This window comes from Alnus glutinosa, chromosome 6 (assembly GCF_958979055.1).
Source record: "Alnus glutinosa chromosome 6, dhAlnGlut1.1, whole genome shotgun sequence".
Taxonomy (NCBI): Eukaryota; Viridiplantae; Streptophyta; class Magnoliopsida; order Fagales; family Betulaceae; genus Alnus; species Alnus glutinosa.
In genome coordinates, this window is record NC_084891.1 from 27,482,311 (window position 1) to 27,507,662 (window position 25,352).

The following is a 25,352-nucleotide window of genomic DNA, read 5'->3' on the forward strand; positions in this document are numbered from 1 at the left end:
TATCACACACTATTAAGAAATAGATTCTCATGATCTCTCATGATCAGATGCAATTGGAATAAGTCATATTTATTGGTGTGCCATTAGGGACATATATGGAATGCTCATGTTTTTTATTATTATTATTATTAATTAAAAAAACAAAAAACATGTGTTTCTCAAAGGGATAAATGACACTTTTAAAGACGGTCGAAAAAAATCCTTGTGTAATCCAATATGTATGAAATTCCTGTCCTTTTTGAGAATGCTGTGTTGCAAAGTTGTTGACTAGTGAAAGCAATAGTAGTAATTGAAAAACTGAAACTTGTACTCAAATACAAATGCTATATAGCTTGTAATAGTCACCAAACAACTAATAAAGGAAACGAAAAATATCTCTAATTATGCAACATAATCAAAGGAAGGAAATTTTACAATAACTGTACGCGGAAGTCTATTGCTGGAAATCGTCTAAATTTTGGGGAGAAAATCTTTATTTATTTTTTTTTTTTTTGAGAACATTTTGGGGAGAAAATCCAATTGAAAAGATTGACAGAATATGCCAAAACTTGTCTGCAACAAACGCGGCGCTCAAGCGCTTATCCAGCAAATTTCACAAATATTTGTCCTACATCAGTTGTCTTGCTTTCGGCTCAAATAGATATTCACAAATATAAAGTGATCTCTTCTAAGGCTTTTGTGGATCGGTATCACGGATGAATGGAAGGATGCGGCAAATAGAAAGAATTTTAATATAGGGGCATGGCAACCTTTGTTATATGGCGAAAATGAAAGGCCAGAAACGAAATCCACTTGGAATCAGAATCAGACAACCGCCACAGAAGAAATGATTTGATGAGAGATGGAGACACTACTTTTGATCAAAAACGATAATGATAAAGAGGACAGATTATGTGGCACACTGAAAAACAGTAGAATGCAAGCTATTAGTTATTGCGTAAAATTCGGGCAGAGAAGCCCATGCGTATAACAATGTCAATATGCGGAAGCATTGGGCCTGTCCTTAATACTCGATCAACCAAAAACCAGGTCCAAGAGAGCTGGACCCATGGGCTATAGTCCCCACAATGGAATGAGTAAAAAGGGTTTGAGCTCTAACAGGCAGTCTTTTGTTATCGAGTTGCAATGTGCGACTACACCGACCAGAGAAATCAAACCATGGATTAGGTCTTCATCATCTGATCAAATAAATAGAAAAGCCGCCAGTAAAACAGCGTCTGCCGTTGCTGCGTCAAAGTCCCATCTTCCGCAACGAGGTTGGTAAAGGTTTAACGAGTCAAAGGCTAAACATACAACGAATGCTTCAAATGCGCCCGTGCCAATTTTTACAGGTATTCCATTCACCAACCAGAGAAACACAGAGACCCCATTCGAGCTTGAAGAAAATGCAGAAGGAAAAGAATTACCATTGAAGGCACGGTAGGAACACCAACATACAATCAATCCCACGAAATCTAAAGAAAAGCTTATTCTTCAATAACGAAAAATGCCGAAGCAATCAACCGCAAAATCTAGAGCTACTGCGCAACAATCTCATATCCTTTGCGCGATTGGGGGGGTGGGTATTTTAACTAGCATTATTACGCTAAAAGAACTCAACAACTCAAATCACATCAACCACAAAGATTCAGATTTCCCAATCCTGTTCTAATTCCCCGCAAATTTTTCACAACACAATAATTATAAGGAATTAAATGTTCAAAACAACAAATTCAGATAGCAAATCACTACGAAATTAACCAAGTTTGAGGCGAATTGCCCATGTACTAATCCTTTGTTATAACTACTATACAAAAAATCGAAAGCAAACTACATCATAGCCTAATTTAACCAAATACGAAATCCAAACATAAAGTGCTCCACTTAAGCACGCTCGCCACGGATCCTCCTAGCGAGCTGAATGTCCTTGGGCATAATCGTTACCCTCTTGGCATGAATAGCGCACAGGTTGGTGTCCTCGAAGAGACCCACCAAGTAAGCCTCAGCAGCCTCCTGAAGTGCAAGAACCGCATGGCTCTGGAACCTCAAATCCGTCTGAAGACGACAAAAAATAATATAAGAAATACAAATCCCATAAAGATAACAGATGAAGCAATTTTCGTCAAGTTTCTTTGCAACCAAACAATAACGTATAAGAAATACAAATCCCACAAAAAAATAAAAGTAATTTTCGTCAATACATACCTTGAAGTCTTGAGCAATTTCACGAACAAGGCGCTGAAAAGGCAACTTGCGGATCAAAAGCTCGGTACTCTTTTGGTACTTGCGGATTTCACTGTTACATTCGCAAGGGATGATTGGCATATTAGGGTTTGGAAAGACAAACAAACTGAGAAAATCCTATCAATTCAATAATAATAATTACCGAAGGGCAACAGTTCCAGGGCGATAACGATGAGGCTTCTTGACTCCACCTGTTGTGGGAGCCGATTTCCTTGCAGCCTTTACATAATCAACAGACGAAAAATTCAAAACCGTATTTCATACGTTCTATTTCTGGAAGACGATAGAATTTTTAAAGAAAATCCTAAGCCCCCCGTTTGTTTCTAGAGAAAATTTATCCGCCCCCCCCCCCCCCCAATTAAATCAAAAACTTTAATCGATTTCAAAGAGACTATCAGTACATAGCCGTTAAAGGAAGCAAAAATTTCCCCTAAAATTCTTCCGAGAAACCAATTGCTATCGAAAGAAATAATCTGCCTAGAGCGAAACCAGAACGTAACGCACCTTAGTAGCAAGCTGCTTCCTCGGAGCCTTTCCACCGGTCGATTTGCGAGCAGTCTGCTTTGTACGAGCCATATCTCTTCAGATCGAAAGCACACAACACAAAGATTCTGCAAATTGCAAACCAAGACGCTCTTATCAGAACCAATAAACAAAAAGATCCCTGAAGAATTTAAAAGAAGAAGAAGGAGAGACTGGGGCTCGTACCCTTTGACAGAAGAGGGGCTAGGGTTTCTAATTGCTGTAAAAATCTGAGATCGGAATTTGAATGAGAGACGCAATTGAAGTACGGGCTTTTATATAGGCTGTCGTGGGGGACGTGGAATTCAAGTCTTCAACGGCATTTAGGAGAGGGATTGGAATCTTTGAAAAGTCGTCGATTCACGTGATGCTCTCTGATTGGTTGGGGTAGTATGGGGTTTGTGTGCTATTGGTGGGATAATGTGAGACACGGATCGCCATCGTGGCCGAGTTGTGTTTCTTTTGTGAGAGGAATGTAGAGTAATCGTGCTTCGAGTAACTCACCCGAGTCAAAAAAAAAAAAAAATTGACGGTGCCGGATGAAACCACGTGCTCTACGTGTAGGTTTTTTTTTTTTTTTTTTTTTTTTAAGTTACGTGTAGTTCTTTAAGTAGGGTTTTTTTCTTTTTCTTTTTCTTTTTCTTATCATAACGAAGCAAATCGGACAGTTTGAACAACAAATACGACGGTTTACATCCGACCGTTTATGTCATTATATCAGCCGTACAAGGTATAGAAGTATAAAGTATACTAAAGAATTTGTGACGATTATTATTAAATTTTAATATGATTTTAAAACTTAAATCACATTATTAAATTTCAATATGATATAAGGAGCACTCTTTATATCATTACCTATAATAATCTAATACGAGTAGTGCTATAAGAAAAATTTATCTTTTTTCTGCATCATAAATTTGATGTACCTTTTAAAACTATTATTTGATTAAAATTTAATAGTGATTTATTATAAATCGAATAGTGATTTTAAAAGTCCTATTATTTTTTGTATGACACAAAGAAGACATGAATCTTCTTTCTAACATTATTCATCTAAGACATCTCCAACAAAATAATTACGTAAAATGCTTAACCAAGAAGTATAATTATTTATTTTAGTTACTACTTTTTTACACACACGGTAACAAATTTTATATTTTATTCTCTATGTTTTTTATTTATTTTTTATTATATTATTGTGAACAACACAAATTTTGTTTTGTTCGTGGGTAGGGAGGCTTTTACCATAAAGGATAAGCTATGCTCATAGGGCTCTACTTGTTATATATAGTCTTTGCTTGTTTTGCTATGGATGTCAATAAAGCAAAGGGCACCTCTTCCACAGGATTTAGACAGCTTTGATGAAGGATTGTTTTGTTGCTTTCCTCTAGTTCACTGGGATGTTGTTATTCTTTGGTTCATGAGAGCGGATACATTGTCCTTTGATGAGGACATTTTTTATTAAAACTTGATTTTTTTAATATAAAATGCCTATTGGAGGACGGTAAAACGTCGCCCACAGATCATTTCCGCTGGGTCATGGAGAAGGTGCGGGGTAAAAGTCTGAAAACCAACCTCTACAAGTTATGTTTAGGGGTGACAGTTTAGACCTCTGGAAACAGATAAATGACCTGCTGCATTGCAACACTCCACGCTCGGAAGATGCTATCGTGCTCCAGATTAAATGGCAAGTTCGAGTTAGGATGTTGCCTAAAGGTTCTGTGAAGTTGGTTGGAAACAATATAGGGTTGTTGAATTGATGTGATTTTTTTGTTGGTTGTGTGTTGTTGCCAGGGACGGAGTCAGAAACTCTTATGGGCATGGGCCAAGGGTCCAAAAAAATTATTGGTAGGGGCCAATAGGTTAAATTTTATTTTTTTTACCTTATAATTTTTTTTTACCTAATTTTTTTTGTTGCTTTTTGGAATTTAGGGGGGGGGGGGGGGCAATCCGGCCCGGGTTGTTGCTCTGGTGTGTTTGTTCTTGTGCATAGCAGTGTTTCTGGTTTTGTTTCCTGCTCTATTTTGCAGTTGACTGTTTAGTTGTGTTTTGTGGTTTGTTGCTATCTGTGTATAGCTTTTGTTAGTTTTGCTCCTGACTAGGGGGTTGTCCCTACGCAGGTGGCTTGTTCCAGTATTTTATGGAGAGTATTTACTATTGTGTTTGTGATTTATAAGGGATTTAATTCATACAAATAAATAAATAATTTTTTTTAAAAAAAAAAACAAAAAACAAAAACAAATTTTGTTCACAAAACTTCATTACTAAAATCCTACAAAAATCCTCCTCCTCTCCCTCGCGCTCGCAGTTTGGTTACCAACAAAAAAATTCAGCTGCCAACAACAACAAATGAAAGACACCCAAAATTTCCACCACCCAAAACATTGTACACAATATATATATATACACACCAAACCCTAGCTTATTTTAAGTAATATGCATTTATGTAGTTCGTGATCATATTATTCTTACGGGTTTAAAACGGTGATTTGTAAAATATTTGTCACATGTTTGCGCCATGTGTTAATACAATATTTTCCAAATATAGTATGTAAATTACAAATTTTGAATACCATATCGAATAAGAATCGTGTAACCCCCAAATAGAGGGAGAAAAGAAAATAAAAAAAGTATAGTTCAAATTTGGGAAAATCACCCTTTTATATAAAATTATAAGAGCATTTTTTTACCATTAAAACAATAGTTATTGACTGAACCCAAAAAAAAAAAAAAAAAGAAAAAAAAAAAAAAAAAAAAAGGCTATCAGAAAAAGTTGTTATTCAAGTTAAAATTCAAACTTATTAGGATGCGTTTGAAATTATGATTTTGTAGATAAAAGTGTGATTTTGAATTAAATCGTAGAAAATAAATCATTTAGGAATTGCATTTTTAAAAAAATGCATAAAATTATTTTTTCAAATCGCAAACAATGGGTTACTTTTTTGAAAACGCATAATTTTAAAGGTTAACTTGCGATTTTAAAAGTCAAAAAACGATTTTGTCAAATGCTTAACTATGTTTTTAAAAATCATATATTTTAAAATTACTATTTTAAAATTGTCATTTTTAAAATCGAAAACCCAATCAGCCCTTTAAAATTGTAATTGTACAAGTTCAAAAAACTGTATTAAATTTCACACGATCACTGCTTATGCGAGTGTGCAACATACTGTGACTATGCATATTTTCAAACAACCTAATCAATACTCAAAATTATTTTCACATTTATACTATATTATAACATTTTTCAAATAATAATAATAACCCTCTAAAAAGTATTAATAAACAAAGCTTTTTTGAAAGAATTAGTATCGAATTTCGCCTAAATTTGGCCGAAGGAAAGAACGCTGGCTCCTTTTGTTAAAATTTTTGTTATGATTTTATTTTTTTCCTAAAATAAAAAATAGTAACAAACAAACTCAGCACAATAAAAAACCTCATCTCTCTCTCTCTCTCTCTCTCTCTCTCTCGCTTTCTCTTTCTTCTTCTGAGAGTTCCCAATGACTGATCGGTGCCGGGGGAGGCTCTGAAGCCTCCCTCTTTCGGCTCTACTTTTCCCCTTAGTCTCTCTGGGCTAAGGGGCTTTTGTTCCTCCTTAGGGTTTCCCTTTTGGAGGATTGAGTCTCCTAATCACTAGGGTTTGTGGAGTTTTTGTCCCCCCCGGTTTAGATCCGGTTGTGGGTTTTATTTTCTCATAGTCCGTTTGGGCTATGTTGTTTTCTTGTTTCTTTGCTATGACAGGAAAGCCTGCACGTGAGGTGCTTGATGGTGAAGGGCCGTCCCGGCGTGTCGACGGTGGGTTTGACTGTGTTCTTCAGTTTTCACAATTTTTGAAGGCCCGATCTGCGCCTTTCTACCGTCTTTTGCTTGACACACGCCTTTCAATTGTGTTTGCCGACGTCTTCTGGTCCGGGATCTGCTTGCTTTGATGGTGCTGAGGTGTGGTGTTCGGCGCGTAGTCATCACGCGCCTGGGTGTTTTCTCATCTGGGACCGCGCGTGGTTGACCACGCTCTGTTCTTTTGGGTTGTGGCTGGTGGCGATCGGTGGATGTTGGTGAAAGCCTATTGTAGGGCTGGTTGGAGGCGGCACGTGAGTACACGCGCCATCACAGGCAGTGGGCGGTTTTTTTCGGATGGCAGTTTCTGTGAGGTTTTTTAGTTTCTCTTTCGGTTGACAGGTTGCTTTGTGGTTTTTAACCTAGACAGTGCTTTTAGCCCAGTTTGTATGACCGACTCCCTATTCAAGCAAAGTTATATGTTAACGCAGAGGCATTATTCTGGTTGTCTAGGTTTTATGTCTAGCAATCTGCCTGTATTATTTGTCTGATTTCTGTTTGGGTTGGGTACATACCTTTGTGGTGGTGTAATTCGTATACCCTTGAAGTAATTATGTTCACCTTTATGGTGATTTATGTACCCTTTTCATATTCTAATGAAAGTTAAACTTTCCCTCAAAAAAAAAAAAAAACACTACCAAAAACATAAAAATAATTTTCGCGTCAACATATTTTTTTAGAGAAACGTGTTATGTACTTTGTATAAAGGGATAATTGCACAATTAGTCCGTAGAGTTAGTTTAAATTACAAATCACTTTTAGTGGTTTAAAAAATTAATTGAGGGTCATTGTGGTAAACTATAATTATAAATCAGTTCCTGAGCATGTTTTCCATTCATCAAGTTTATATATTCCGTTAGTCAATCAAGTCACACCCAATAAAAAGTCGACACGTGTCAATTACGATAAACAAAATTTAAATCTAATAAAAAAAATTAAAAAAAATAAAAATTATTGCAATAGTGGTGCGCAGCTACCCCAAAGGAATTTAGAGATGGCCTTCAAGGTGGCCGAGAGCGGTCGCATGCCACCCCTAAATGCCTTTTGGGGTGGCTGCCAACAAGTTATTTTTTTAATTTATATTTTTATTAGATTTATTTATTTATTTTTAATTATAATAAACATATGTCGGCTTTTTTGTGAATGGAAAACATGTTTAAAGATTGATTTGTAATTATAATTTATCACAACGACTGTTCATAAACTTTTTAAACCTCGTTTAATGATTTATAATTTAGGTAAATTCATGAATTAACGATGCAATTATCCTTGTATCAAACAATCATCCAACAGGAGGTTGACATCACAATTATAGACCGTCGTCTCTCTGGCCCAACCCAATGTACCCAATGACATTTTAGGCCCTTTCTGGTACTGAAGGACTGAATCTGACCCTCTGCGATGGACGCTGGAAAGAGGAAGGGCTACGCGTGGGCAGTCTCAGCCGGACTTAACGCTGCTCTTGCTGCCATTTCCGCAAAGCTATTCACCTCTCAGGTACACTCACCTTTCTCACATTCCAACCTAGAACTGTTATTTCACTCTTTCTTTCTTTTTTAAAGTAATTGGCTCCCAGGAGAGGGGTAGGGGAGAAAGTGAGAAACTGTTTGTTCACATGTTGATGTTGGGATACTTATGCCGCCGATCCATTCCTTTCATTCAACTGTTTATACCTCAGAGAAATGGTTTGGATGGCAGGATGCGCAATCCTTATTGGTTAGTCTGTGTCCTGTGAGGCAAATCAACAAACACAATGTGAGCTGCAACAACAAATATGGGTAATATAAAGAATGACAAAGACAAGGGACAAATTTCACCGTTTAAAGCATGGTTAGCACGACCACTTTACAGCTCCCCAAAGCTGCATGCGTATTATAGAAAGCCAATTTCATAGCCCATCAATTAGGAGATACCTCTTCAAAACTACTCACAATTGTAAACTTATTATTTTCCTAGTGGGGGACTCTAACCAATATACAGGATTAGGATCTGGGTCCTCTAGATTTCCTAAGGTAACACTACATTAGAGTTATTAAAATTCCAACCATTACTTTTAATTAAATGGTTTAGATTTTGTCATCTCGGCATTCATCATCTTTAAAGGATCCTTTTTCTTTCTTTTTTTCTTGATTAATTGTATTCTATTGAGTTGTACATTGAGCTGTCAGAATTTGAACAATTTAATTGAGAATAATTGTTACGATTTTAAGAAATTGACCGAGGAGTTATCCTGGGAAATTTAGAGGATCATGATTCTAATACTCACACAAGAACAATTGTTTTCATCTCACTAAGTCTCACATAATAGTGTGAACTTTGCATGCCTGCACATTAACATTTCACCTTTTTCGATTGTTCTCTTTGTTTCTATTTTATTTTTCTCCCATTTGGCATGTGATATCTGACCATTCTTATATCCAAACAGTTTGTTAGATATGGCCTGGTGATATTATTCAATGTGACAATGTGGGGATGTTATGTAAACAGCCTTAAGGCTCTCTCATCTCTACAGGCTACCGGAACAAACTTCGCTACCAACTTCCTCTCTTCTGGTCTAGCTGGATTGTTCTTGTTCAAAGAATCGTTGTCATTTCAGGTAAATCTGTAAATAACTACCCTAATCTAGGGCTGTCAAAACGGGTTGACACGACCCGTTTGACCCGCGAACACGTTAAGGGTCAACCCTGACACGACCCGTTTAGATAAAAGGGTCAAATTCTTAAACCCTAACACGATCCTGCTAAATAACAGGTTGACGCGACCCGACCCGTTTATTAAGAAAATCTATAAAAATAAAAATAAAAACACAAATTTAAATTTAAATTTTTAAAAAAATCATATTATTTCACAGTTGAAATATAAAATATTGAGTTGTTTTATTATTTACTTGTTTTGGTTCAACTTCTAAGTTCAAAAACTTGAAAGAAAAAAAAACTTTGCTAATTTTTTTAGTTTTTGCCTTTTTTGTTCAAGTTCTAACTCAATAAAAGAAAAAGACTAGTTTTTTTTTTGTGAGATATTTTTTTAGTTTAGTCTTTACTCTTTAGACAGTGAGAGAAAGAGAGAGGTAATATGATTGTTTAAATTAAATTTTTAATGTTGAAAAAAAAAATGTTTAAGTATACAGGTCAAACGGGTTGACCCTATAACGACCCTTTTATTAAACGGGTCTAACGGGTCAACTATTTTATGACCCAAACCCTTTTAAGCTTAACCCTAACCCTTTAACTTCGTGTCGGGTTCGCGGGTCGTGTCAAAAATTGTCAGCCTTACCCTAATCGAATATGCAAATCTTAATATAGACTATGACCGGTTTTCTATTTTAGTTCCATGAGTTTAACCAATATCTTGCACCTATGGAATCTTTTCATTTTAGTTGATGCACATGCAGTGCTAGTTTCTCTGAGCAAAAAGAGTCCTGGTTCCAGGAAAGTAGGTGCCTGAACTACTTATTTTTTGAAAAGTAGGGATTGAGTTGTCTAATATTGCAAATGATGCATGGGCACGATAGCTTGATGATATTTCTTTTATTGTCTTTGTAGTATTTGCAATTGTGGATTAAATTATGGAAGAAAATGTGAGAGAATACATGGTGATAACTACAAAAAAGTGAACAAGAAGAAAAATGCTCCTAGACCAGGGGAAAGGCCAGAATGCACTTGGTTTATCTATGTAGTTGCTGCAAATCTGCCAAATTCATATATGACAAAAGGCGACATCCATTATTTTGGATGTCAGATAATCGGTTTTTTTACAGTATTTTACTGATAGGAACTTGGTGTTCTGTCCATTTGGGGATTCTTGTATTTTGCCCAGATGGTGCTTAGGATGTTGGCTGCTAGAGAGAAAGTATGGAGGCCGTAGGTCTATAGTTTAGAGATATGCACTTTTGTGTGTCATGTTGAGCCTTTGATGTGAGAGGAATGGTCATTGCTCTCATGCGGCTGAGTGTGTGAACTTCCAATACAGTATACATGGGCTCACACCAGCTGGCTGTCTTTCTTGTCTCCTAAACCTTTTATTTCCTATTCTTTTCTGGAATCTTTTGGGGCTCGTTTGGCAACACTTTTTAGACGTTTTTTGGGTGTACTTTCCCTGTAACATTCTAAAATCACATCACAGTGGTAATGAAAGATAAATTTTAAGATGCTAAGTTCCTTACTTCACTGGTGGAGTTCTCAGTTTACTTTATAATTGGATTCCAGTCTTGACAACTAGAATTTGCATATATTAATTTCTTATCTTCGATTGGAAGTAATAATATCAATTAGTGATTGTTAATTTGTATTGTTTATTCTTCTAACTGGGAAAGTTTTTTTTTTTTTTTTTTAGGAAAATTAATTGCAGTACTAGAAAGCAATTTTTGTGTTGGTGGCCTTTAGGCACTTGTTCATATTCTGATGACAAGGTTTGTTTGACAGTGGTTTGCAGGTGCTCTTCTCATTGTAATTGGCGTCCTCGTTCTTAGTAAGTCAAGTATTGAGAAGGAACGCATACAGTAGAGTTTTTTTTTTTGGTTAAAAAGCCTCTGCATTACACTTAGCTTTTTTTGGTGGAATTTGTAGCAAAGAACGATTATTTATGTTTGGGAAAACAGGCATATATGTCCTAACTACAAAGAAAGGGCCTCATTTCAGTGTAATTCTATGGTTATTGACATTCTGTTATTTCATCCCTTGGCACAGTTGAAGGACCCAAAGATTATGAACCTAATGCGCCCTGGCATTGTCTTTCAGTCTAAAACGAGGTTCATAGGACATTTATGGTTATTTCATAGACAGGCTATAAACTACTAACTGAAAATATTTATTGAAACAATTTAATTGTTTTACATATATATATATATGTAAGTGAGATTGCATTGATAAAAGAAAAGAGAATGGTACCCAACAAAGACTCCACTTCAAACATCATGTAGCAAGATAAAGCTTACTCCAAACAAAAAGGGCGAAATGCTCATTGGGACAACAAGAGAACTTGGTAACCACAATAGAAAAAGATGTCATTGATAATGATTGGATTGGAGCTGCTGTAGAAGAGCATCACTGTGATGTCCTAAGAGGAAGATGCTCAACGGTGGAAGCTTAGTGGAGATCACATTTGGATTTAGAAGTCTCCAAAGACAAAAGAGGGCAGAGGCTATAGAGATCCAAAAGAGAAGGAGAAGGTGAAGGGGAGCCAATGATCTACCTAGTAACCTAGGAAACAAAAAATGGTGTCGACGTGTGGGTTGCACACATAGTGTCTGAGAGCAGCGATGGATGAAACAGAGATTGATGAAGATTAAGGCTTTCTATTTCCCTTCTTTCATCTCTCTTTCTCGTAACATTTATTGGAAATAATGTTTAAATGGTATAAGAAAATAATAGTGAAAGTTATTGTTGAGTTTATTTGAATGGTAAAGCAAAAAGTAGCTTGATTATCTAAATTGAGAAATCCTAGACTTCTCAAAATTTTCTTCCCAAATAATGTGTCACAATCCTATGAGATTGTGACACATTTCCCAAAATGATAGATCACATAAGATTGTGACACATCATTTAGAAACTAAATTTTAGAGAAAAATTTTAGGATGTGTAGCATTTCCCATCTAAATTTAAAGGGGAAAAAAAAATATTGGAGAAGTTGTTCCTCGTACCCTTATATCACTTGTACAATCAAAGTCTTACATGTGATTTGCTCAAGCTTAAAAGTTTTCAACTTGAGCGCAACCAAACTTAGAGCATTCATACTCGGCTAGTCAAATGTTATTTAATTTAGGTGAAAAATCACCCATATTCATTTAACTCCTTTAACAAAATATTTGGTGAGTTGCTACAATATTCAGTAATGCTCCCTAATAATAATAATAATAAAACAATTTTTTTTATTATATTATTATCTCTCCTCTCGATAAAGATAAAATTAAGAAATTATTGATAAATAATATTTAAATAGAATAGAGAAAATAGATAGTGTGATGTAAATGCTTTGAAAAAGTGGATAACCAAAATAGAAAAAAATGTGATTTTTTAGCTAAAATTGAGAGAAAATTTGTTAAACCGGATATAAAAACACTTAAGTTTTACCTCACATTAAAAAGCGGAGTGGCTTCAACTTTAAGTTGCCTTTGACGAAAACCAAAGCTTCTCTCTCTAAACCCAAAAGTCCAAAACCGTTTGTTCTTTTGTTGCCCCGCGCGGTGGGGGGGGGGGGGGGGGGGCGCCCTCAAGCCTCCCTCCTCTCGACTCTTGTCTCCCCTTAGTCTTTTTGGGTTAAGGTGGTTTTTTTGCTCCTCCCTGGGTTTTTTCCAGTAGAGGCTAGAGTCTCCCAATCATTAGGGCTTTAGAGTTTTTGTCCCTCGGGCTTAGATTTGGTGGTGGTTGAGTCTCTCCTAGTCCTCTTGGACAATGGAGGTTGTTGTTTTTTAGTTTCTTTGGTTTTTGGCAGGAAGGCACTCTTGAGAGGTATCGAAGGAGGAGCGGCCGTTGCCAGTAGTATGTTATGTTCGAGCTTCAGTACGCACCATTCTTGAGGTCTAGATCTATGCATTTTCCGCTGTCTTCTGCTAGACACGCGCCACCCCAGCCTTGTTCGCTGCTTGCTACGGCCGTATTAACTTTCCGTGCTTGACGCGTGGTCATCAAGCGCCAGGGTGTTTGTCACCTTGGGACGCTCGTGATGGCCACGCTCCGTCCTCTTTGTCGTGTCTGGTGGCGCCTGGTGGCCTGTGGTGAATGATTGTTGTTGGGTGTTTTCCAGGAATGGTGCGAGTGTTACACACGCCATCTCTAGTGGCGGCTTTTTTCGACGGCAGCTATGTTTGAGTGTTTTTCCTATTTGTTGTTATTCCTTTAGCAGTTTGTTTTGTGTGTTTAGTTAAACCTAGTATTTGCTTTTAGCCCATAATGGTTGTGATCGACTCCTTGTTCAAGCAAAGGTTTATGTCAACACAACGGTACCATTCTGTTGGCTGAATTTCTTTATAGCATCTGTCTGTAATGATCTGAGTATATTTTGACTCAAGTCTGATGTACATATTTATGGTAGCTTCTTATGTACACCTATATGGTGGTTTCTTATGTACCATTCTGGTTGATTAATGAAAGTTATAACTTTCTTCTCAAATAAAAAGTTTTACCTCACATTGAGTTGTGTTACTTTGACAATAATATCAGTTATAAATTTAGATTGTGATCTTATCTATCATTATTCATTATCCAACCTAATATTTAAAAGGACAAAGCTTTTGGGCGGGTGAAATTTTTTTCAACTCGTCTATTAAATTGACATTTGTCTTTAAAATATGTAATTTTTATATGCTTAATTAAAAATGCACGTGAGAATTACATATTATAAAAACATATATCAGTATAATTGAATTTCTCCGACGCAATTTGTTGAAATTTTTTGTCATATTTAAAAAGTTCAAACTGTGATGAGCCCCATAGACGTGATCGAGTTTAGGTTGGATCCCCAAGTAGACAGTCTATTTTCCTTTATCGGTTGTTTGATTTTAAACTGCGGTTTGAAAAAAAATGACGATTTTAAATTATAAATAAAGAAAAAAAGTGATTTTTAAAAATACTGTTAAACATTTTGTAAAATTGTGATTCGACATTTAAAATCATCCATTTTTAAAAATGCACATCCTTTCTTGCGACTTAAATACGGAAATTTTCTCAATGTCTCAATTATAATTTTTTATTCTTTTTCAAACGCACACCTAAACAAAACACTTCATGTAATTTTGTTTAAAATTGCGTGCATTTGACTTTTGAAATTGCGATGTCCAATTTACTCTTACCATATTCATGCATATTATCCCCTTTACCCATTATTCTCAATTTATCAAAAAAAAAAAAAAAAAGAATAAATATTGTGTGAGCGTGTTTGTCTCACATCAGTTGAATAAAGTTAGTAGGCCGAGAAAGTAAGCTCCTTCCTCTCATCAAGAGATAGGCCATTTTGGTGAGATGTGTTGGATTAAGCTTATGTTTTCGACTGAAATTTTTTTGCTCTCTTAAATTTTGTGTAGATTTATCCCCTTTCCAATTATTCCCAATTTATGATAAAAAAAAATAAAAATAGAGATTCATGAATAGCTCCATTAACAGATTTTAACCGAAAGAACTAAAGCATTTGCCTTTTACGGCCAGGTTGCACGGTTGCTTCTAAAGATTTTTCTTGGAAAGATAAATCCACTTGAGCATGATAATTTTGACCTAGTTATTAAACTGATAACATAGGGCGTGTAATGAAGTGAAAATTTCATACAGAATTGGAAATGATATGACCTTCTATAGTGTATTTTTTCAGTAATTTAATAAAGTAATTATATGAATTATTTTAAAACAAAATTTAAATTTGTTCATAGAATTATTCTGAAAAATTTAGAGGAATCAAGCCCATGTTTTGCGGAGCCATAAGTGCCGTCAAAATTTGGTCATGCTTACACAAAGAAGAGAGCAAAGCTCTAAGGACACAGAGGGATTTTTGTTTCTTTATGCTGGAAAATGACAGTATATATATATATAAAATAAATAAATTGAAAAAGAAAAGAAAAGAAAAGAAAAGAAAAAAGGAACAGTAGAAGCAACAATGTAGACAGAGACAGGTAAAAAACCCCCACAGAGTGGAAAAGAAAATTCTTTAAGCCTCTCTGTCCCAACGGTGTCTTCCACAAATTTTTGATCTTTCGATTTGGGTCTTCGACAAGTCTGCGTTCCTTCCGGTAAGCTTCGATTCCTCTTCTCAGCTCTTTCTTATGCTTTAATTTATTTCTTTGATCATCAGTATTACTTGAGTATTACTACTACTACTACTACTACTCAGTACCAAACACAATCGTTTACCAAAATTTGTGTCTGTTGGTTCTTGAACTGGGTCTCTGTGCACTTCTAGAGCAGTGGAAACTGATTTTTGTGAATTTTGTTCCCTGTGCGTGTGGTGATTGATCTTGGGTGGTTTCGATTGGGTTTTAATGTTTTATGTTTTTTCAAATAGCTCGTACTTTAAGATTGTTTTGGAAATGGATTTTGTGTTTCTATCTTTGGGTTTCAGCTCAGGACTGGATTTTCAAGAACCCTTTTGTAAGTTTGGCTCTGCTGTTACTTTTCGAGGAAGTTATGAAAGAATTGGATGCTTTCTTTGTGCTTGGAAATGTCATTTGGGTGCAATTTTTGTTTTTTTGTTTTTTTTTTTTTGTAGTTTTCTTAAGTAATTATAGCTTCTTTTTTCTTCACGGATAAGATATGTATGTTTTTGAAATACCTGTCCATATATTATGTTTCATAAAGCCAATCATTTTAGACTATTAATATACTTGCTAAATTGGGTTTAGTTTCATAGGGATGCGATTGATGTTTGAAGCAAATATCATGTGTATGAAACTCTTGGATATTTAGCAATGAAAGAAATAAGTGGGGAAATAATTAGAGAACATTAATGGGTTTAAACTCATATTTGTTAAATTACCTTATAATTGTGTTTGCGCACTGTTATGGTTTTCAGACAGCTCATCTTGGGCCTTTTGTTATTGTTCACAATTCACTACTTTGTCAAGGTAATCTAGAATATCAAAGTAGGCCTTACTACTGTGAAGGGAATCTTGAGGATTGACTGACATTTAATAAGTAATGCATTGATCTGGCCATACTGTTGGGCAATTAAGCATCTTTAACCATGTGATGATTCTTTTGATTGTTTCATTGGTTGTTCCTACTGCCATCATCTTTTTGGTTCCTAAAAAGGAAGCCTTTTACTTGATGAGATGAATCTGATAGGGCTTTGAAGAAGTCATTATGCACAAGCATAAAACACCGAGGGAGAAGTTAGAGCACTCACCGTGGAGTAGCTAGACTCAACTTTTGGCCATAGTACATAGCAAAAACAAGAAAACCTTCCTCCAACGGATTATGCAAACCAATGCCACAGTACATTGTTGCTCCATTTGTGAACAGTATCACGCCTCATCTAGCGTGATACTGTTCACAAATCTAGACTTATTTTAGTCCTCTCTCTCTCTCTCTCTCTCTCTCTCTCTCTCTCTCTCTCAACTTCTACCTCCTCTTCTCTACCTTTTCTCTCTCCCAATCAAACCTCCTCCCTACCTCGCCGTGATGGAGTCCCTGATCCTCAGGGTTGTGAGGGCAGCGATTTGGGGTGGGATGGGGCCGGAGAGAGAGTTGTGAGAGAGAGGAGTCCGGTGGCGTTGAAGAGACAGGAAGGGATGGGCAAATGCCGTAAATGGCTGCTCCGTCGGGTTCCTCTTCGTCGGTGCCGTCGCTGCCCCACCACATCCAAAGTCGTTGCCGGAGTATCCAGATTTATATGGGAAGCGTCGTGAAACGGCCAAGGTCTAGATGCTTGAAAGAGAGATTGGTTTTCTTGAGAACGTTTGTTTTGGTTTTTGGTTGAAGTGGGTATTCTTGTATGGAGTTTCTCTGTGTGTTTGTGTGATGGGTTTGTGGGAAATGGAGATGCGGTGGAGATGGGTTTTTTTTATAAAAATAATAATAATAATAATTAATTAATTAATTAATTTAAAAAATGCTTATTTTAATAAAATAGAGAAAAATTTAGATAATCGGATGGAGGATGCCTTTTAAAACCCTTTAGCTAAACTAGATAAAGTAGGTTTTGGTTAGCTATTTTATATTGAAAAATAGATAAGCGTAAGCCATTGGGACTGGTCTTAAGGGCAAAATTACAAAGTTAGCAATTCGTGATTCTTTCATCAGAGTCAAAACAAGTTATATATTGCAATGAAGCGTTGTCAAATTTAGGGTTCTGAAGTGAGAGAATGTTTGTTACTATTCGAAAAACATTATACCAAGTGTACTAGTATCTCTTTTGCTCATATTGTCTCCTTACTTGGTCATTACCTTTGTGATAGACTAGTACCTAATATATTTTGTGCAATCATGTTTCACGTTTTTTCAACACCATGCCATACTATATTTCAGCATGGATCAGTGCTTATACTTGGAAAATTCACATGCCTGTTACCAACGGATAAGTATGTGCATGTTTTTGTTTTATCTGATCAATGCTAAGAATTTACATGGGCTTCTGCTCAAGGTCACTGTCCAGTCTTATATCTTGTTTCTGTATGCACTTTTTAGGGCTCTAGTAACTAATTTCTACTTTAGCTTTACATCTGTGCTTGCATCCATGTTTTGGCTAGAAGCCATTTTAGCAGCATTTTCATTTGATATGAGATTTCTGAGACTCTTCTTTCTAGGTAGTTTAGACCAATGAAATTTGTGCATCAGGTTTCATCATATGCAGCGTTGAGTATCAGTTGCATATGTGACCATCTTGGCTTGTCTATATTCATTGTTGGCTCTTTTGCATAATGTGGGACATGGTTTAATGGAAGCATGTTGATCTTAAACCTTGGATTTATGTGCGATTTGTTTCTTATACAGATTATTTTACACCAAGATGGGTTTCTATTCCTTATGCCCATCTGCCTATATATATATAGTTATGCACAACAGCACACTCCATTAACTAAATATGAACAGTTTTTTCTCTTTGCTTTGACATACAGGATCTGTAGCCTGAATAAGTTGTGGTGCTTGATTGACTAAGAATTGCACTTAAAGTTGAGGTTTGAAATTGTTATCTGCTATTATAGCCATTTGTGGATCTCAGATGGATGATGGAGCGCATCGTGAAAATGGAAGACACAAAGCAGATCAGTACAAAGCAGCTCAGAGTCAGGTACTAGAAGCAGTTTTCTAAAGATAATGCATACGTAGAACAATATATATAAAGCATTGATGAATACATTTTTGTTTGTGAATGCCTGATGTGATGTGGTGTTGTTGCAGTGGTTGATGCAACATCAGCCAACGATGAAACAAATATTGGCCATTATGGCGGAAAGGGATGCAGCCATTCAAGAAAGAAATTTGGCCCTTTCTGAAAAAAAGGCAGCCATTGCAGAGAGGGACATGGCATTTCTGCATAGAGATACAGCAATTGCAGAACGAAATAATGCCCTATTGGAACGAGACAATGCCATTGCCACTCTTCAATACCGGGAAAACTCCTTGACCAATGGCAATATGTCGCCGTGCCCACCAGGATGCCAAATCTCACGTGGGGTGAAGCACGTGCACCACCCTCAGCAGCACATTCATCATTTACCCCACAAGGGCGAGGCTTCTTACAATGCAAGGGAAATGCACACAAGTGATGCCCTTGCAATGTCACAAGTTGTTTCTGAGACTGCAAAGTCACGACGGGCTAAACGAACGAAGGAGACCAAGGGAACGTCATCTGATAAGAAGGCTTCTAGACCTCCAAGGAAGTTTAAGAGGGAGAGTGATGACTTGAATAAGATGATGTTTGGCAAGACACATGAGTGGAAGGGTGGGCAGGATATGGGTGATGGAGGTGATGATCTGAACAGACAGTCAGGGGGTTCAAAATCTGATTGGAAGGGGCAGGACCTGGGGTTAAATCAGGTTGCATTTGATGAGTCTACCATGCCTGCACCATTATGCTCCTGCACTGGAATGCTAAGGCAGTGTTACAAATGGGGAAATGGGGGGTGGCAATCTTCATGCTGTACGACCACCATGTCAATGTATCCTCTACCAGCCGTGCCCAACAAGCGGCATGCCCGAGTAGGTGGACGAAAGATGAGTGGAAGTGCCTTTAGCAAGCTGCTTAGCCGCCTTGCAGCAGAAGGCCATGATCTCTCAAATCCTGTTGATCTGAAGGACCACTGGGCCAAGCATGGTACAAATCGCTACATCACAATTAAGTAGACGTGTAAATTTTTAATTGAATGGAGGAATTGGGAAATAGGGAAACTGCACCTAATAAGCAGGTATGCATCTTTAACTTTTTTTTTTCTTTCAGCCATGGATTAAAAGAAAATGGATTTGGTAATTGGCACAACAGAACAAATTTGTTAGGGATGCAGCCTGTTTACTCTTTCCTGCAGATAAATTTGCTTCCTCCGTTGGTCATCTATCTCTGTTGTCCACATAATAAAGAAAGGAAGGCTTCTCCATCTTCCAAATTGAACCAAGGACTAAGCTTGCCTTGGTTTAGGAATAGGTAATTGTTGTCCATCTGAAGTGATTTGTGTAAGCCTAGGTAGCTGTGAAGTTTGTATCTCAAGGTCCGGTATACTTGTATGAAAAAGTATATTCATAATCGAAATTTTTCTTTGAACAATTTGCCATGTAAGATGATTTTTTGCTACTCTTATCCTTGAAATTCTATAGGTTAAACTCTTAAAATAACCGTTGGGAAAAATCAATTTTGACAATTAGATCATTCTGTCAACTTAATATCCAATTAATTAACAATATATAATGTCAGATCAATCAATTTATACCACATGACTCTCGTTTGATACATGGCATGACTACTGTAGGTGCCAATGACAAAAAAAAAAATTACAAATATGTACCCTAAATAAAAAATATATATTTTAGTTGACGAAACTGCACTATGTGACACTTATAATGGTACATAAGTCATTATGTGTCAAACAAGAACCATTGTAGCATTAATTGATAGGTCTAACATAACTTACCATTAATTAATAGAACGATAAGTTGGTGAAGACCTATTTGAAACCAAGATAAAAACTTGAAATCTTTATTGTCGAAAAAGTTGAAGATTAAATTAAAATCGCATTAAAACCTATAGACTAAATTTGATTTTTTCCTTAATTGATTGAGTAAAATTATATACTACACTCGCACTCTCATCCCACTTAGCTTTATATGGGAGTTTCTAGATTAGTTATTATTAAAAAAATAAAAAATAAAGATTGATGCGACATCATCGGTCCATAATTGACAAGATGATTAAACTACAAAAAAAATTGGACTTGTCGATAAATTAATTAATTTAATTTTCATTTATAACTGAATCATCAATCCATAATTGACAAGATGATTAAACTACAAAAAATTGGACTTATCAATAAATTAATTTTGATTTATAACTGTTGTCAACCGTATACTTTTAATTGTTCACTCTGTTTCTAACCTTTTCCCTTTTTTTTTTTTCTTTTTTATTTATATATAGTTAAAAAATCACAAATAAATTTCACCAAATACTAATAACAAAATTCAAAATTCATTTTAGTCCAACTTTGTGTTGAGAGTTGAAAAAAATTCTTGTGGACAATTTTGACGTAAAACTGGATTCATCGTAACGAAAAGAGACCCTTCTTTAGGGTTGGTTAACAATAACTTGGTTGTCTCTACTGCTTTCAACCGAAATTATTTGAATATTTGAATATTTCCTAACCTTTTTGTGCAAATTGGTGCTTATTTTAAATGATGTATGGACCAATTCATACTCCAAGTTCTTCTTTGAATAATCAGGAGATTTTAATAGAAGGTGGGACAAATGAAATAATAGTTCTATAATAACAAAGCAAAACAGAATCACAAAACAAACAACCCACATACGATTTAAAACATGGATTACATCTTATTTGACTTAACAAATCTCTTGAAAAAGTGTTTTAATTAACAAAATCATGTAGGGAAAAAACACTACTAAAATTTGGATTGTAGAATTGGGTGAAGTATTTCTCTTTCTAAATAGAAAGAACAGTGAACAGAGAACCCTCCAATGTGTGTCAGAATACAAATTATCAGCACCAATGCATCAGACAGGGATAACTGTATGATTTATATTCTCATCATCCACAACACTGTAAAGGGTATTTACTAAAAACAGATTACTTCCACAATTGCATTTCCAAAAGCTCAAGAAAAATATAACAAAAAACCATTAAGAAAAAGAGCAAAAGAGATTGAAACAAAGCCTCAGACCGTCCTAGTTCATGAATTTCGACAAATATGCAAGTTTACCATAAACCTGCATTTCAGTCAATTTCAATACATTCATCATCGGCTATTTATGAATAAACAAAAAAAAAAATGGAAGATTGATAGAGAAAGAGAGAGCATCAGATCTTCCTATTCAAGAATGTTGAATCATAGCACCCAAAACAAAGTAGGAGCACTCTAACAATTCAAAAGACTCATCCCTTGCCCTCTCCAAGCGATCCTCTATACATATATATATAAACAAAACTGTATATGGGAATCGATAAAGGAGAGCTTGAGCATGAGAAGGTGAAGAATTGACTAACAGAGATGAGCAAGGCGGCGAGGTATAAAGCTAGGGTTTTTACAAGATTGCTGAAAGCGCTTGCTTTATAAAGACGCTTGAGGAGGGGCTTTTAAGGGAAGTGGCTGATCGGTGATGGATAAATTTTGACAGACAAATAGTGTCATGACAACTCGTGTCGGTGAAGTATGTGGTGTTGGTGTGCCTTTTGCGGAGATATATTTAGCCCTTTGGGCTCCGAGATCTGGGCCCGATTTTTGACTCAAGCAGAGGAAGACTAGTAAAATTCCAATCCAAGAAAACAAATTTATGTCCTAAGAAAGATCTAACAGTTTAATTTGAAAATAATAATTGAAATTTAAATAATAATAAAACTTGGGTTTAACCTTTTATCGAATTACACTTTAAGGTTTAAAATTGATCAAATCACTTATTAAGGTATGCTCGTTTATCAAATCACTATCTTCCCATGCCAAAAACAAAAAAAATGTAACGCATAGGCCAAAAACCATGACATATTCAATAGAATAGCTCAACGTGTACATAAGTATCACCACAACTTGACATATGACAAAATAATAATAATATTATAATAAAAAAGCCAAAAATAAAAGAAAATAAAAAAGGCTGTGAGTAGGTGGTCACCCACCACAACATGGAGAGCATGGTTGGGTCCGGCCCTCCATAGGTGGGTGGGTTTCCCCCACCAACCAAACGAGGAGGGTATAAACACTACTCCATTCGTCGATAAAATCTACACACGTTTGTGCATGTCACACATGGGTCACGACCACCCAACCCCCACCTCCTTTTCCCATGTCAGAGAGGAAGTGGGTGGATCACTTTCACCCACACATAATTAGCCCAATTCGCCAATGGGACCCATGTCGGATTATATTGATCAACCGTTGAACTAACTGCTACAATTCCTTTGACTATGCTACTTACCAACATCAACATGGGCCAAGACCACCCCCCACCCCCCTCCTCTCCATTACCATTGAGGACGTGGGTGGGTCACCTTACCCAAGCACGTTGCCAATAGTGTGGTGACCACCCATGTCTTCTATGAGGCGGTGGGTGGCTAGTGGCCACCCATCTACCCTGTGTACGTTGAGCTATTTTTATTGTGTCTGATATGATTTTACGTCAACTTGTCACACATGTTTTTTTAAACTCTAACGACGAGTGTATGGGTTAAGCAATTTGATAATGAAACATACAGTAATAAGTAATTTGATAAAATATTAAAACTTATGTCCTTCTACAATATAGATGATAAAATATGTTGTTTGGTAAAATTTCATTTTTCTCTCTTTTGTTTTTATTATTTTTTTCAAAACAAAATTATTAACAAACAACTTAAAATCTAAAACACATAATATTTTTTTTTTGTTTTTTTAGAAGACTAAAAGCTTTTATAAAACCAACAAACAAATACAACCCTCCAATGAAAACTGTAACACTATCCCATCAAGGATAATAACTACAAACACAGGCCACTAAACAACACCAGGCCTTATACACATCCAAACTACAAGAACACAAAACAGCAGACTCAAACACCCGAGAACCTACAAAAAACATAGCATTATTTTACAACAAAATTTATAAGTTCCAACTATACACAAGAGCCAAACTCTTTCTAAGACACTTGAAGTTGCCTTTAGCCAAGACTCTAGCTCGGACTTTCCACTTAATTTGAGCCAAAATATCCTATTCCGTGCGCGGAGTATTACAATGCAGAATATCATTCCTTTGCCTCCATAGATGGTAGACAGTGGCTCCAAGACAAAGCCTTCCCAAGTAAGCCTTAAGGCTTTTTCTATGCAACGCATCAGAGCCCAACTCTCAATCTTATCTCAATCCAATGGCACATTCAAAAAGTAGCAATCCGCCGTAATTCGAGTCCAGATCCGACAATTAAAACTACACTTAAATAAAATGTGTTTCCTACTTTCCTGCCAATCATGACAAAAAAGACAAAAGGCTATTTCCTGAATATCCCCAACTGCACACCCTTTGTTTGGTTACCAATGCATCACGAATTATTAGTCAAAGAATGAAGGAGTGACAAGGGATAGCCATTGGATACCAAACCACTATCCAAAATTGTCAAGAAGGTATCTTGCAGGATGCCAGTAACCTAATCAAAGAAATAATATCTAATAGTTAAAACACTGTTTTAGATAAAAATAAAAATAAAAATAATACCTAATAGTAATAGAGAATATTAATCCATTAAACTATTGGGGCTAGAGGCCTGAGCATAGATTGGAAGGGGTTGGAAATAGGGGTGTGCAAAACTCACAAACCTTGCCTTTGCCTTGCAGCTCCTGCCCTGCCCTACTCCGTGGAACCACGAATTTTTGTTTTTTGACGATTTAGGGGCCAAAATTGATATACCTATGCAAGGCGAGGCGGGGCAGATTGCGAGTTGGAGATTTTTTTAAAAAATTGGGTCCCCGCCCCACCCCGCATCGCAACCCTGAAAAAAAAAAAAAAAAAAAAAAAAAAAAAACCTAAGGTCCCTAACCCCACTTAACCCTAGCCGCCGCACTACCCCTCTTCATTTTTTTCATTTCATTGCCTCTCCATCTTCTTCAATCTTCACCAAAAGCTTAATCTGAATCACGAATCTTGTTTGGGTTTGTATTTGCAAGTATTTTATGCTTTTTCTATTTATGAGATGGTTTTTGAGATGGGACTTTGGTGATTGATCAGAATATTTTTACTCGACTTTGATTTGTTTGTGTTGATCGATCAATTTGATTGGTAGTTTTTTTCTTGGTATGGTTACTTCGAGTATATGGGTTTCTCATATTTTGCTTATATTTAGTTTTGTGGCTGAGAAAAATTGGAAAGAATAACAGAGACAAACAAAAATTGGGAAAAACCCACCCCGCCCCGCTATGCCAAACCCGCACTTCTCACCCCGCATCACCCCGCTCCGCACGAATTTGACCTTTTTTGTGCATTTTGCTGGTGCGTTTTCCTGTAGCCGCAAGGGTGCAGGACGGGGCCAAAATGGCCCGGTGCTCGCCCCTTGTTGGAAAGCAAACTTAAAGCCAGTATTGGGGCTTGGATGGGCTTCACCGGTTCACACCGAAACAGGCAGCCCAGCCCACGTTTTAGTGTTTGACAAAGAAAGAGCTTAAACTTGAAATCCTTCCCTTCCGGAACAAGATATCCTATTTATAGGATGTACTTTATTACAACTAACCTATCCTATATATGTAGGGGACAAGAGCTGTCTTGTCTACGAGAAGGTTAATTGCTTTTACTCCACGTAACCTATATTAATATTCGGTGCAAGATAATTTATTCTATTGATATGACCAACAATAAACGGAAACAAACCAATTTTAAATTAAAAAAAAAAGAAGGGATTATTCAGTAGATAAGCACGTCAGTCAAATCATTGTTGATCGTGACGGTAATTTTACTATTATCTCGCTGACAAACGATTTTACTATTCTCTTCTCACGGTGTTTCAACCATTAGATTGCATATATTTAACGGATATAAGAGATACGTATAATGTTTTTTTTTATCTCCCCTTTGTGATTGGCCGTGTTAATTTGTTATTATTATAAAATTATAAAAATTGATTGACAGTACTATCACATCAATAAGGTAAGATAATAATAAAATAAAAAGAAAATTTT

General features: G+C 36.2%; 3 protein-coding genes and 3 non-coding genes across 10 annotated transcripts; 2 read left to right on the plus strand and 4 right to left on the minus strand.

The window, feature by feature from the left end:
• Positions 1-1,632: 1,632 nt before the first annotated feature.
• LOC133870673 (histone H3.3) lies at positions 1,633-3,082 on the minus strand. The gene is made up of 5 exons (XM_062307839.1): positions 2,932-3,082; positions 2,728-2,834; positions 2,366-2,442; positions 2,185-2,275; positions 1,633-2,034 (listed from the first exon to the last, which is right to left on the minus strand). Exons 2-5 carry the CDS (start codon positions 2,797-2,799, stop codon positions 1,864-1,866), a joined length of 411 nt encoding a protein of 136 aa, XP_062163823.1. The 5' UTR covers positions 2,800-2,834; positions 2,932-3,082; the 3' UTR covers positions 1,633-1,863.
• A 4,801-nt stretch (positions 3,083-7,883) lies between these two features.
• LOC133871286 (uncharacterized) lies at positions 7,884-11,249 on the plus strand. Of its 2 annotated transcripts, none has more exons than XM_062308698.1 (3): positions 7,884-8,079; positions 9,008-9,178; positions 10,125-10,735. In XM_062308698.1, the coding sequence occupies exons 1-3, from the start codon at positions 7,984-7,986 to the stop codon at positions 10,161-10,163; spliced, it is 306 nt and encodes a 101-aa protein (XP_062164682.1). In that variant the 5' UTR covers positions 7,884-7,983; the 3' UTR covers positions 10,164-10,735. The 2 variants fall into 2 exon arrangements, with proteins under 2 accessions (XP_062164682.1, XP_062164681.1); XM_062308697.1 differs by lacking the exon at positions 10,125-10,735 and adding an exon at positions 11,004-11,249 and having other exon boundaries at positions 7,889-8,079.
• A 3,894-nt stretch (positions 11,250-15,143) lies between these two features.
• LOC133870965 (protein BASIC PENTACYSTEINE6) lies at positions 15,144-19,761 on the plus strand. 4 transcript variants are annotated; one of them, XR_009900804.1, is made up of 4 exons: positions 15,144-15,295; positions 18,119-18,291; positions 18,402-19,408; positions 19,526-19,761. XR_009900804.1 is itself a non-coding variant. In XM_062308275.1 (3 exons), the coding sequence occupies exons 2-3, from the start codon at positions 18,223-18,225 to the stop codon at positions 19,344-19,346; spliced, it is 1,014 nt and encodes a 337-aa protein (XP_062164259.1). In that variant the 5' UTR covers positions 15,144-15,295; positions 18,119-18,222; the 3' UTR covers positions 19,347-19,761. The 4 variants fall into 4 exon arrangements, 3 of the variants coding, with proteins under 3 accessions (XP_062164259.1, XP_062164262.1, XP_062164260.1); XM_062308275.1 differs by having other exon boundaries at positions 18,402-19,761; XM_062308278.1 differs by having other exon boundaries at positions 15,165-15,295; positions 18,223-18,291; positions 18,402-19,761.
• Positions 19,762-21,180: 1,419 nt separating this feature from the next.
• LOC133872109 (small nucleolar RNA R38) lies at positions 21,181-21,262 on the minus strand. The gene has a single exon (XR_009900957.1). It is a non-coding gene; the product is annotated as a small nucleolar RNA R38 (small nucleolar RNA).
• A 112-nt stretch (positions 21,263-21,374) lies between these two features.
• On the minus strand, positions 21,375-21,466 carry LOC133872130 (small nucleolar RNA snoR20a). The gene has a single exon (XR_009900974.1). It is a non-coding gene; the product is annotated as a small nucleolar RNA snoR20a (small nucleolar RNA).
• A 51-nt stretch (positions 21,467-21,517) lies between these two features.
• LOC133872129 (small nucleolar RNA snoR64a) lies at positions 21,518-21,595 on the minus strand. Its single transcript, XR_009900973.1, has one exon. It is a non-coding gene; the product is annotated as a small nucleolar RNA snoR64a (small nucleolar RNA).
• Positions 21,596-25,352: the final 3,757 nt, after the last annotated feature.